The following is a 12,364-nucleotide window of genomic DNA, read 5'->3' on the forward strand; positions in this document are numbered from 1 at the left end:
AGCAAGACTGATACGAGGATGTGGTATGCACATGGTGTGAAACTTTTGAAAACTCACATGGTGGGGACCCTTTCTTCATGCACTGTCGCCTTGCTTTTGCAAAATATGATCATATCAACACAGAGTTCGCTCGTGCAACATTTATCTCTCTTAAGCTTCACTTTTCCAGTTCCTGTAACGCTGTCCTTTTTAATATTGGTTGAGACTTCGAGTGAGCACTCGGAACATTGTGTGCAGTGTTCTTCGTGTAAAATTCTGGGATAAAAAAATTCAGCCATCTTGGGTCACAATTTGGAATAAAAGGGGAGAAGGGAATAGGTCAATTAATCTTAGAGTCCTTCACTACAGTGCCTCATGATTAGATTGTGGTTTCGAATTGCAAAATGGCGGAACTTGACATACAGCTGTTGGCTTCTACCATGAAATTGCCTTTACAACTACAGCTTTTTTAGGTCAGGGTAAAATTTTTATATTTTCTTGTTTTTCATCTTATTTTGTTTATGCACAGGCCAGGGGTGCAACAGCTGGACCAGTTGTGCTAATTTGATACAATTTCTTATTTTTGCGCCAAGCTGAGCCAAAACCATGAAATTTGTTGAAACTATGCTGCGCCAAAATACCCGACCAGGCTCAAAATTTTGACAGTACCACTAAATTTAACAAGAAATGGAGAATGCATTAATCACCTGTAGTTTGCAAATCATCATCCAATTCAATCCAGATGCGCAGAACATAACCCTAACTACTAGTTCACCATACCCTAACCTCACCGCGAAAGAAAAGAAAAAAGGACAGCAGTCCTAAAACTTCCTGGCCTTGTTCTATCACGTGCAGAATGCTTTTTAAGCCACTTTTGCCGCAGTACACCTTTGCTGTGCGGAAAAGTGTACTATGATTTAGAAGGGGCTACCAGTCCTCGCCGTCACAGGACACGTTACATTTTGTTCCTTAATTACTCGTGCGTGCACGCGCCTTATAATAACGAGTACTATAGTCAATTACAACTTTAGAAGGCAGCGGCGTTTCCTCCTCAAAGGCGGATGACCACAAGCCTGCACGAATGGGCGCGCACTCGGGACTGACGTCATGAGCGGGACGGCCGGTGGCTCCGCCTTCGGAGAACATTGGCGCGTGCACTAGCGGGACTATTTAGTCGCGGAGGCGATCGGCTGCTGCGCTTCGGTCGTCTGGGCAGGGCCTCTCCTGTCTTCATAAATTGTATTAGACTATAGTACGATTGCCGACATCTAAAAAATTGCTGCTGCGGGCACTCACTCATGAGTGCCGCTTGGACTGTGGGTGAGCTCCGCTTGCGCGCCAAACTACACTCAGAGGACAAACGAGAGAAGGAATGCATCACTGTGAAAGTTAAAGGCTGTTAAGTGCCGAAAAATGTCATACTATGCAACGAAAAGTTTGCCGGCAATTTCCCAGTGAGTGCCTTCAATAGAGCACGTATGTATTTTTTTTCCCTGCTGTTGTGCCCGAAACCACAAAATATCGTGATAAACGCTCAACTTGTGTTGAATATTCTTTCTGCAGACGCACAACAATACAGTATTGTAAAAGCGGTTCTTTAATGAAGCAATGGACTTGGACACACTTCTTCGCTTTTTTTTCTCTTCTCACTCGATGCAGTGATCCTCCCTCGCCTCCCCTCTGAAAGGTTTCTGCACCTAACGTGGTTATGCACCACCTCCAGGATCGGAGGCATTGCAAGCTTTCTGCACCGCACCTGGTTTTGCAGTGCCTCCGTGATCGGTGCACCGATCACGGAGGCACTGCAATGCAACTATGTCATGTGATGACGTCATGATGGCGCCACAAGTTTTGGCGACCTACGACGTCATGATGACTCCATCACGTGATGATTTTTACAGCGAAAGCTGTTATGAGATCATTTCAACCGCCGTTTTTGGCGCCGTAGTTGTCCGCCGCCGCCGCCGGTGTCCGTAACCGCTATCGCACGAAATAAGAAAAAATTTCCAGGATGGAACGAGGTTCGAACCTGGGCCCTCTGCGTGGGAGCCCAGTGTTCTACCCCGGGGCCATGCCAGTGCTTGAAACTGCGTTGCAGAAAGACCCTATACAGGCTTCATGTTGGGTAGGAACCACATTAACATATGTAATGTAGTGTGGTAGAAGAATAAAATAACAACCAGGCGTCACACAAACGCGAATTCTGTAACTGGGCATCACACAATGCAAATTGCGCAACGAGTGGGTTGTTAAGTGCTTCCAACCCATTACAAAGGCCTCTACGATAATTCTTCATCGTCATCAGACACAGCATCAATAAAGTGCACATAATGCCTTAAAGGTGTTTAGCGAGTACCATGGTTCTCCGCAGAATGACGAAAAATTGCATATGGGCTGCTTCCCTACTTCACAAAAATTATGATTTATAGCGTAGTGGGTTCCTGGCAAGTGCACTTCTAATGGTTGCCAAAGGAAGCCCATAAGGCTCCCATGATCCATTTCCTCAGGCTCTCAATAAAGTTAACTCCTTCTCTCTCTTGCTCTCTGTTTCTCCGGTTAACATATCTTATAAAGCGTGGTGGGACAGTTAAACAACGACCGGGCGTCACACAATATGAATTACGTAACTAGTGGGTCGTTTAAAGCTTCCAACCCATCACAATGGGCTCAGCCATAATTCTTCGTCATCAACCACCGCAATAACAAAGTGCACATAATGCCTCACAGATGGTACCTCGCTTCTCCGCAGAATAACGAATAATGTCGTGGTGGGTGCTTCCCAACTTCCCAAAAATTATGATTTGTGGCGTAGTGGGTGCGTTGCTTATGTACTTGTATAAGTAGCCACAAGAGAGTTTATAACGGGCTCTAGAAATGCCTCTCTTCCAGCTTTCGCTGTGACTGTGCTGCGCTTTCCGCGCAGGCCTGGCGTTTTTTTTGCATCGCTCGTGTTGATGCCGCTGATTAATTTTCGCGTTTGATGAGGCACCTAAGGCTTTCACATTAATGTTGCATATCGAACGTTGACAGCCTAGCCGTTAACAGCCTGGCCTTACATACCAAATAGCCTCCACCATGTCACCTCTGTGCCGTGTGCTGAACAGCTTCGCTGGTCATCCACCTCACAAAGTGGAATGGCTCCTCAGTTTTTCTTTCTTTTTATTGCGACAGCAATTATATGGACATACTCGACAGGTTTTTGCCGTCGCCATCACTTTCCGTATAAAGTCAAAATTGATAACATCGCACCACGCATCGTGTGTTCTACCCACGAGTAAAAGCTCGCGAGCAATGGCAACAAACGCGGCTGAAGCGGAGATGAAACTAGCCGGCCATCTCCGTTGCGCGGAGGGCGGATGCGATAACATCCCCCCGCATGCTGGGCCTGCCATCAATTGTTTATCAAACAGAGAGGAAACGCCCCGTCAGCCTTTCGTAAGGAGAAGAAGGGAGGCCAGGGGAGGGGAGGGGGGCTGCGTCGCTCGAAGGGTGCAGTCCTTGGCGCGCACGCTATCTCGAGGCATCAAGAGACGTACTGCTCGTAAACTTACTGTGCTTTCTCAACGCTTACTTCGCGTTTAGATAACTGGCAGTACGAAAACCGCTTCAGTCCCTGGAGAGGCCATATTCCATTAAACCATCGTTTTTTTTTAGTTGAGCGAAGTCGGATCCAAAAGAGTTAGCTGCTAGCATAGGCGTGCGCAGGGTTCCCCTTCAGGGGGGGGCGAAGGTTGGTTGCAGTGCCCCCCCGCCAATTATGTCAATGTATGGCACTGACATTGCGCCCCCCCCTCACTATTATGTCAATGTGTGGGGCTAACTTTACGCCCCCCCTCTTAGGTGAATAGGGGGGTGGCCGCCCCCCTGCCCCCCAGTGCGCACGCCTATGGCTGCTAGCCTTCACAGTGGGCCTTCCGACGCTGTGGCCGTGAGCGGCAGGCCCGCTACTGACAGTTGCGCATATTAAAGCTAACTTCGGCGGCTCCGACCAGGAGGCATGCTTTTATTAATGAAATGACATTTAAAAAAAAAAGAGCAAAAAATTCCAATTGGGACCCTAGCACTCACAAGCTCGAACGCGCAAGGGCCTCCTCGGGGGCACTTCCCGCAAGAGCGATTACAAACCGGGTGTGCTGGTGGAAGGAATTGCGAAAAAGCTCTTCTAGATGAAGATCCATGGATAAAGCATATTTGAGGAAAAGTGTCAATGTGTTCCCACCGCTCACGCGCTCTTCCATGGATGCGAAGCACGGATAATTCGATATTGATCCATATATCTATTCCTAGCATTCCGAAATTCCATTCCGTGATGCCCAGCAACAGAAGCGATACGTTTTAGCAGCACGTGTGTAGTTATTATTGAACATTGATTTAATTACGTGCTATGCGACGCTTGAAACGAGCTACCAGCAGTGTTTCTAGAACAGACGATGTCCGCCGATTAGGCTTGTGCGAATAGTAAATTTTGGGTCCGAAGCGAATTCGAAGCGAATAGTGATTTGGTCGAAGCGAATTCGAATAGTTTATATCACATATTATAAAGAAAAATGTGCATATTTGTCATGACCCAACTAACCAGTGCAATATTTTTAAAGTTGAAACAAGGCATATGCATATGTCATTCTTTTTGGTTCAAAGGGAAGTGGAACCGACTTTGAGTAATAGCAGGATTTTACTTTCGGTAGAATGCAAGTGATAACCTGTAAAATATGTTACATTTTAAAATTTACTATACTTAGAGCATATAAGCCGGTATAACAAGCTTTTAAACTTAAAAAATGATGAATCGATGTGAGGGTAATACAGTAAAACCTCATGAATTCGAACTCTGCTATTTCGAAATCCCACATAATTTGAAGCATTTCTTTGGCCCCGTATTTTGCAATGTAAATTTGAGTGGACAATTTGAAGCGGCGGTCAGTACCAGCCCGGTTAATTCGAAAACTTTGGGTGCCATGTGTCATTCCCCGATCCCGATTTAGCCGCAAATCGGCAGAAACGTTGGCCCTTAAGAGCCACAAGGCAGTGCAGTGTAGCGATACTAATGAGTGAAAAGTGAAGCATCCCAGCCTCGCTGCTGCAGCACAGGAAAAAAGACTAAACAAAAGGCAGTCTCGTGGTCAGCTAAAATGTGCCCCTGCGGAAAAGAAGATGTGCTTCACTGCAACAAAGCAGTGACACGCGGACAGCATGACGAATGCTTCTCTCAACGTCAGTGCGTCATGATTTACCCATTCTTTCAGGGAAAATAGACAAATTAATAAAGGGCAGTCTGACGAAATTCGCGATGTATGCGAACCTCCGAATGGCGGTTGTTCCGGCAATTTGCGCACTTGCACTGCTGGCGGAGTACTCGCCTGCAATGCCCCCTACTTCGAAAACTCAGTTCGAAAACTTCAATGATCATCTTTTCCACCCAGAACACATCGCGAATTCCGTCACACTGGTCATTATTAAACTCTTTATTTTACCAGAAAGAATGGGCCAATGGTCGCATCATGACACACTGACGCTGCGAGGAGCAGGTGACATGCTGCCCGCGTGTCACCACTGTGTTGCAGCGAAGCACGTCTTTTCTGCAGGCGTGCATTTCAGTTGACCATGAGACCGTTTTTTTTCCCTGTTCCTTTTTTTTTTCTTGCCCTGGCAGCAGCGAGACCTGCCGTTTCCCCTGTTTAGCGGCAAAATTGGGACCAGGTATTGCTGGAAGACATAACCCTTGAGGCTGCAAACTAGCAGGCACAGCGAACGATCACCTCTAATTCGAAAACCTGCCTAATTAGATTTTTCACAGTCCCAGTCACCTTGAATTAACGAGGTTTTACTGTATCTTCATCTAACCTTGGAGTGGGGCTTCGCGGCAGTGTAAATTTCTCCTGGAAATGTGTATTCACCGTACAACACACCTCCACTGCAGTGAAACCACTTTTACAGGGGGTTACATGCGGTTTATATGTCTATTCGTTCATTTCGAATACTTCGAAATTCCCTAGAATTTAAATTCGTTTCGAAGTGAATTCGAATACTGTAATATTCGTTCGAATATTCGAAGTGCTCGAATATTCGTACAAGCCTACCGCCGATGAATCGTCGCCACACTTTATAGCTACTGATTGTCCTAAACATCACGAATCTCTGCGGAGAGCGCGTTTTGCCTTCGAGACGACTTGCACAACAGAAGCTGCGTCGCCACCATGCATGGCATTGTGGCTTACTCGGGACGCACGCGCAAGAGCCATTTATTCTTGGTCCGTGGTTGTGACTTTGGCGGCCTCAAGATCAAGCTGCACATGTTTAGACGCGCCGGCGGTGCGATTGCTGGTGATAAACGCCTCCATACCCGAGACTCTGGCACAGTTTGGCGCAATTTTCGTCCATATTATCAGGATGGCGAGTAAATCCAATTTGGCCCACTTTGGCAGGAGTGGAATCATTGAATACAGTACAAATAGGGAAACGATCGGCCAAACTGAAATTTAATGCCAAAATTTAGTTAGCTTGCTTTGTAAACTGTTTTCATGTAGTAAATGCACAGATCTTCCTTCACAATGCAGCAAGTTGTATTAAGTGACATCGTCATTGCGTGTTCTAAGGAACGCCTGCATTGTTTCGAAAGCGTCCCATGCACTGATGTAGCCGTGTCAATCATTCCTCCGTCATGGATTGGCACTGTGTGGGTGCTGCAGAGCATTGCTAATAGGGGTTCTGGACCCATTCTTCAATCGGCAAAAGAAAGTTTACGTGCTCAAGCAAAACCGTTTCCGTAGGGCAGTCTGACAACAGCAAACAGCGAGCTGCACCCGCTAGGATGAATGGCGATGTTGCTACTCTCTAATGTGGCCATGCGTAAAAAAGTCAGTTTCGAATCGAATTCGAATAGTATATATCACATCTTATAAAGAAAAATGAGCATATTTGTCATGACTCAACCAACCTGCACAATGTTTTCTTTTTAAATTGTAACAAGGCATGTCCAAATGTCATTCTTTTTGGTTCTAAGGAAGTGGAAGCAACTTTGAATAGTAGCAGGATTTGGCTTTCAGTAGAATGCAAATGATAACCTGTAAAATGTTATGTTTTAAAATTTACTATACTTGGAGCATGTAAGCCGGTATAACAAGTTTTTAAACTTGAAAAGTGATAAATCGATGTGAGGGTAATATGTTCATTTAACCGTGAAGTGAGGCTTCGCGGCAATACAGATTTTCCTTGGAAAGGTATATTCACGGTATAGCACCCCTTCACTGCAGCGAAACCACCTTTACAGGAGGTTACAAACGGACAGTGCAGATTTTTCCTGGAAAGGTGTATTCACGGTATAGCACCCCTCCACCGCAGTGAAACCACCTCTACAGGGGGGTTATAAGCGGACTAATGTACACCTATTCGTTCATTTCGAATACTTCGAAATTTTCAATAATTTAAATTCGAATCGAAGCGAATTCGAATACTGTATTATTCGTTCGAATATTCGAACTGCTCGAATATTCGCACAAGCCTAGCCGTGACCCATTCAGCAGGTAATGAGCAAAAGGATTTGCTGGAACTCCCAAATACGCAGACACCCTCAAGATCAAGCTATCTCTAAACACATAAACAAAACAAAAACACAAACGAGTTCAATATGCCTAGGTCAAGTAAAATATGTCGTGACATGATAAAGGATATGCTTCTTGATTTCTCGTCAATTGTAAGCAGGAGCTTGAGTATTTTGCTTTGAACGAGTTTGTGCGTGTGCGTGATTATGTGTGTGCATGAGCAGACTAATCAATCTTTTTGTTTAGAAGTTGCTTTTTTTTTTTTCAATAAACCTACACTTCATAGTCAGCACATGTCATCTGTTATTCCCCATTTCTTTTGTCCTTGTTGAAAACACATGCACTGTACCTTTTCACCAAACAGTACTACATTCACGGTATGCAGCTCACACGTGACGGCTGAACAGTGCCTGACTGACTGCCTTCCAGTAATTATACCTGTATGAAATTCCATGCTTCAAGCAAGTCTGGGTTTCCGCATTTCTTGAAGAACGAGCCTCGCTGGTCGTAGGCTGCAGAGCCCTGCTTCAGAGTTCACGGCAAGGTCTTTTTCCAACAGCAGACTAATACGGGGATGCACGGCCAACTGGTTTATTTGCTGTCATTAAATTAAAGAGAGAGCGGACATATAGAAAAAAAAACTATATACAGCAGCAGCAGTAGCAGCAGCGGGGTGTCACTGCCCTTTCCCCTCTTCTGGACACGGTATCTACAACTGGTGAGGGGTAGGGCATGCAGTAGGCACTTGTGCTTTTTTAAAAGTAGACAGGCTGTGCCTGAGCCGGTTGCGATTCGTCGGGCGGCAGCTCGTCCTCTGCATCCAGGTCAGTGGTCGGACAGTGGCAGACGGCCTCTTCCAGCGTCTGCACAGCAGCCTCGCGGCAGCACTCGGTAGCTCTTACCACGTCGTCATCAGCTGCTACAACTGCACCTGCAGAATGGACCAACCGGCACGCACCTCAGGGTTTGAGACCCAAGAAGATAATCACTTTTTCACAAGAACGGCCTCTCAAAACAAGTTCACTTGACTCTGCTTGCGTTGAACTGTACAATGACAGCGTGGCTGCCAGGATTCGTGAACACAAGCAACGGCACAGGGTGCAAGTGGGATGCATACCTCCATAATCTGGCTCCGTGCAGGGCAGCGTTTGTCGGGCATCCTGCAAGCGCGACAGCTCCTGGCGCAGCCGCTGTCTCTCTTGCTCCAGCTCAGCCAGGCTTGGCTGCACACAGGCCCAGTCGTAGTGTGAAACACAGGTCCCGTAAGTTCTACACTTATTGTCTGGCACTGTCGTATGATTAATCTTGGATGGTACAGGCAAGCAATGCACCCGAATGTGAATAGACTGTGTGAAGTTCGAATGGGAATGAGCAAGTAGTCTGTAGAAACCAAGTACACATGGCACTCCTATTTATACAAACGGTATGTTGTCTGTACAGTTGTGATGGTGATGATAAATATCTGTTCCCCAAAATCTAATTTGCATTTGCCCCTTTTCACTGTCCTTGCATATTATAGTACTGTTACCAGTATGTCCGTTTCCTTCCACGCATTTCTGTTCTTTACAGGAAGACAATCTTTTTGTCAGCCGTTCTCATTTTCTGCAACGCTGTTTCTGTTGAGTTACGCTGCTTTTATAGCATATTTTGTTTAACTTAACAGCATACCACCCTATTACTGTGGCAAGCTGCCTTGGAAAAGTGACAGAAAGGACAGTTCTCTTTCTTCTAGAATGGAAAGCCACTCTGTCTACCTTGGCAGGCTTTCATTGGGGCCACTCCACAGTGTCATTGACCTCTCAACATTTGTTTAACAAGCATAGATCAGTTGTGCCCTTCCCTGACATAAAGGGTGCATTTAATAATGTAGCCCATGATGCCATCCTGAATTCTGTTGAAGCAATGGGCACTAGACAAATGTTTGAATGGATTAGAGACTACATAGCTGGCTGGTCCTTCTTTGTGTGAATTGATGAGGGTCAAACAGCTAAACATTATACGTACTGTGGCGTACCTCAGGGAGGTATATTAAGCCCCACCTTGTTCAATGTTGCCCTCATTGGTCTTGCTGATGTTCTACCAATGTTGGTCTGCCCACCCATATACAAAGATGACATTTGCCTCTGAAATGCTGCAGTTACTCGCTTCCAGCTGTGTGCACGAATAAAGCAGGCAGCAACCCTAACAGCCTACCTTCAGGCAAAGGGCTTGGCAATATCAACTTAGAAGTACACGTTGAATGCATCCCTGTGCAAACCAATGATGCTGTACCCCGCCTACATAAATGGGCAGACCGTCAAATATGCACAGATGCATCGTTTCCTGGGCATCAACATCGACAGAAGTCTTTTGTAGAGCCCCCGTTGTGCATACTTGACGAGGCTTACTTATTGTGCATGTGTCGAAATTCACGTGCGCAAAATCATCGGGCACCTCTGTGCACTCCATGCTACAGTTGTACACGGGCTTATTTGTGAGACTACTGTGCTACAACTTGCCAGTGTCATCAAACGCTTGCAAGACCAATATCCATTCAGTGGAGAGTTTGTAGGGCCAAATGCTGCATACTCGTCTAGGCCTGCCCTGATGCGCTTCAGCCTATGCAAGGACTGTGCTTGCCAGAGACCATCCGGTCACAACATACACTGTTGTCGACTGCCTCAGAACACACATCCAACACACCCTCGTCATCTCTGATCACCACTTTGCCCTATTGCACTTTGAAAGACCTTGAGCTACATTTTCAGACATCATAGTCAATCATCTGAACAGTATTCCATAAGGATATACGTACGCCTTCAAATTTCGGAAATAAGGAGGAAGACCGACCACTCCAGAACAGCATCACAACAAGCAACGCTGTTATCATTACACTTGATCCGAAGGCAGACGTATACTGATGGGTTGGTCGTTGCGGCTGCAGCATTCACAACGAAATTTAAGTTGTTGCATATGCAACAACATCTATGGCGGCAGAGCTTGCTGCTAAGAGAACTGCTCTACAACACATTGTGCAAGAATGACCACTTCAGAGTTTGCAGTTTGCCCTGCTAAGAGGACTCACGAGCAATGGGTGCATAAAATAAGAAACTGCCACCATCAAGCTCAAGCAAAAGGACACGATATTATATATCAGCAGCTACCACGACACATCGGCATTACTGGTAATCGATTAGCAGACTATGTAGCCCGAGAAACTCCAGTGGTTCTCACCCCTCTATCAAGGACTCATGCAGCAAGGCAAATTTATTTGCTAGCTCAGAATCTTACACACACTTCTTGGTTGTCTCCTAGCTTCCAAAGGTGTCATCAACATGAGCTTGATCCTTCATGGAAGCTACAACTACCATCGCAAATTTCCCGCTCCAATGCAATGCTATTGTCCTCTTCAATCGGAAGATGAAAATTTCAGGTGTTTTGTGGAGCAAGGGCCAGATATAGACCAAGAGGGCCAAGGCACAGGGCCAAGGCTCGTGCCATCAGCATCTCTAGTCGTAGTCTAACATTTGTGCTGCTTGCCATATTACGTTGCCACATCAGCAAGCTTAGCTAACAACCATTTGGCCTTGCACAAATTGCATTTTGCAAACTAGGAATGTAGTAGCTGTCATCCTAATACATCATGAAGGCGATTTGCCAATGAAAGTACACACATCAAGTGAACAAGTGAGCAGTGACATGGCCAAAGTCATGCAGTCCCAAGTAGAAGAACAGGTGACAAGTACCAAATACAGCCCTCATTCAACAGTTAGGAATGCAAGATAAGTCCCACGAAATCCAAATTAATGAAGCTTTTACTGGACGAACGTACTGCTGCAAACCAGCCAACCAAGACTGGGGAAACCAGTAGCATTCCAGTGAGGCCACACATTCCAGAGAAAAAGTGCTCAGAAAAAGTGAAAGAGAAAAATTGCAGAGAAAAAGTGAACAGCCTTGCTACCTGTTGCACTCCTAGCAGGAGAGAGATGTGCAATATCATTGGTTTAAACCTCTGGATTTGAGTTAGTACTTTTCTCTTTGGAAAAGCTTATTCTCCTCCTCCCCACTGCAATTGGGCAGGAGGCAGGCATAATGACAATGCCATGGACAGCAGTTGCTGCGCTGGTCAAGTCTCCTCACTGAAACCACTTCTCATCTCTATGGACATCTTGGTTGTGGCATGAAGTAGATGAGCAAAGCACTTACAGCAAGCAGACTGAGGTAACGCAGCAATGGCTGCACAGATGACAGCAGGCGGTGAGGGCACACTCCTTGATGACGAGCTGCACCTGCAGCAAGGGGATTGTCAACACTAAGGAGCAAGAAGCAAGCCATAAAATACATGGTGTTAACTGCAGCATGTTACGGTTTAAAATATATGAGGTATACTATGCTAAAGTGTTTCATTATTGTATTGTCACTATTTCCTCTACGTAACTATGTTGACACTTCCCCATCCCCTGTACACACAGAATAAGGCCATTAAAGCAACACGCAAAACACTGGTCATTGGATTCACACCTTATGTTGCACTGTGACATAGGAGGCTCTATACACATATCCGTCACTGCAATAAATTGTGTACGAGTACATGTGAAGTCAGCGGATGTCAGAAAAAGTGGAAGAGCTATGCATGTTGTTCTTGGCAGCACTGCTGCCACACTTCATTTTATGTGCTGTGTTTATGTTCAAAGCAAACAACCTAGAGCATTCCAAGAAACTTTCCAAGATACATTTGAGGAAGTTGCTTTGCTTTGCAATTGGACTCACAATGTCAATGCAACGACGGTTGAGTGGCTTTCAAAGCTGGTCGAAAACCACTATCAAGAAATGTTTCGTGGCTGTGAGGCGAGTTAATCGGCTTGGTG

General features: G+C 45.7%; 1 protein-coding gene across 1 annotated transcript in view; it reads right to left on the reverse strand.

The window, feature by feature from the left end:
• Positions 1–8,092: 8,092 nt before the first annotated feature.
• The window catches only part of LOC119393089 (rho guanine nucleotide exchange factor 11-like), a 180,554-nt gene continuing 176,282 nt past the window's right edge, over positions 8,093–12,364 (reverse strand). The window contains exons 26-28 of the mRNA XM_037659911.2: positions 11,703–11,785; positions 8,635–8,740; positions 8,093–8,448 (exon numbers count right to left, since the gene is read on the reverse strand). Coding sequence (XP_037515839.2) covers positions 8,273–8,448; positions 8,635–8,740; positions 11,703–11,785 — 365 coding nt within the window. The 3' untranslated portion in view covers positions 8,093–8,272. The remainder of the gene's footprint in view (positions 8,449–8,634; positions 8,741–11,702; positions 11,786–12,364) is intronic.

This window comes from Rhipicephalus sanguineus, chromosome 5 (genome assembly GCF_013339695.2).
Source record: "Rhipicephalus sanguineus isolate Rsan-2018 chromosome 5, BIME_Rsan_1.4, whole genome shotgun sequence".
Classification (NCBI taxonomy): Eukaryota; Metazoa; Arthropoda; class Arachnida; order Ixodida; family Ixodidae; genus Rhipicephalus; species Rhipicephalus sanguineus.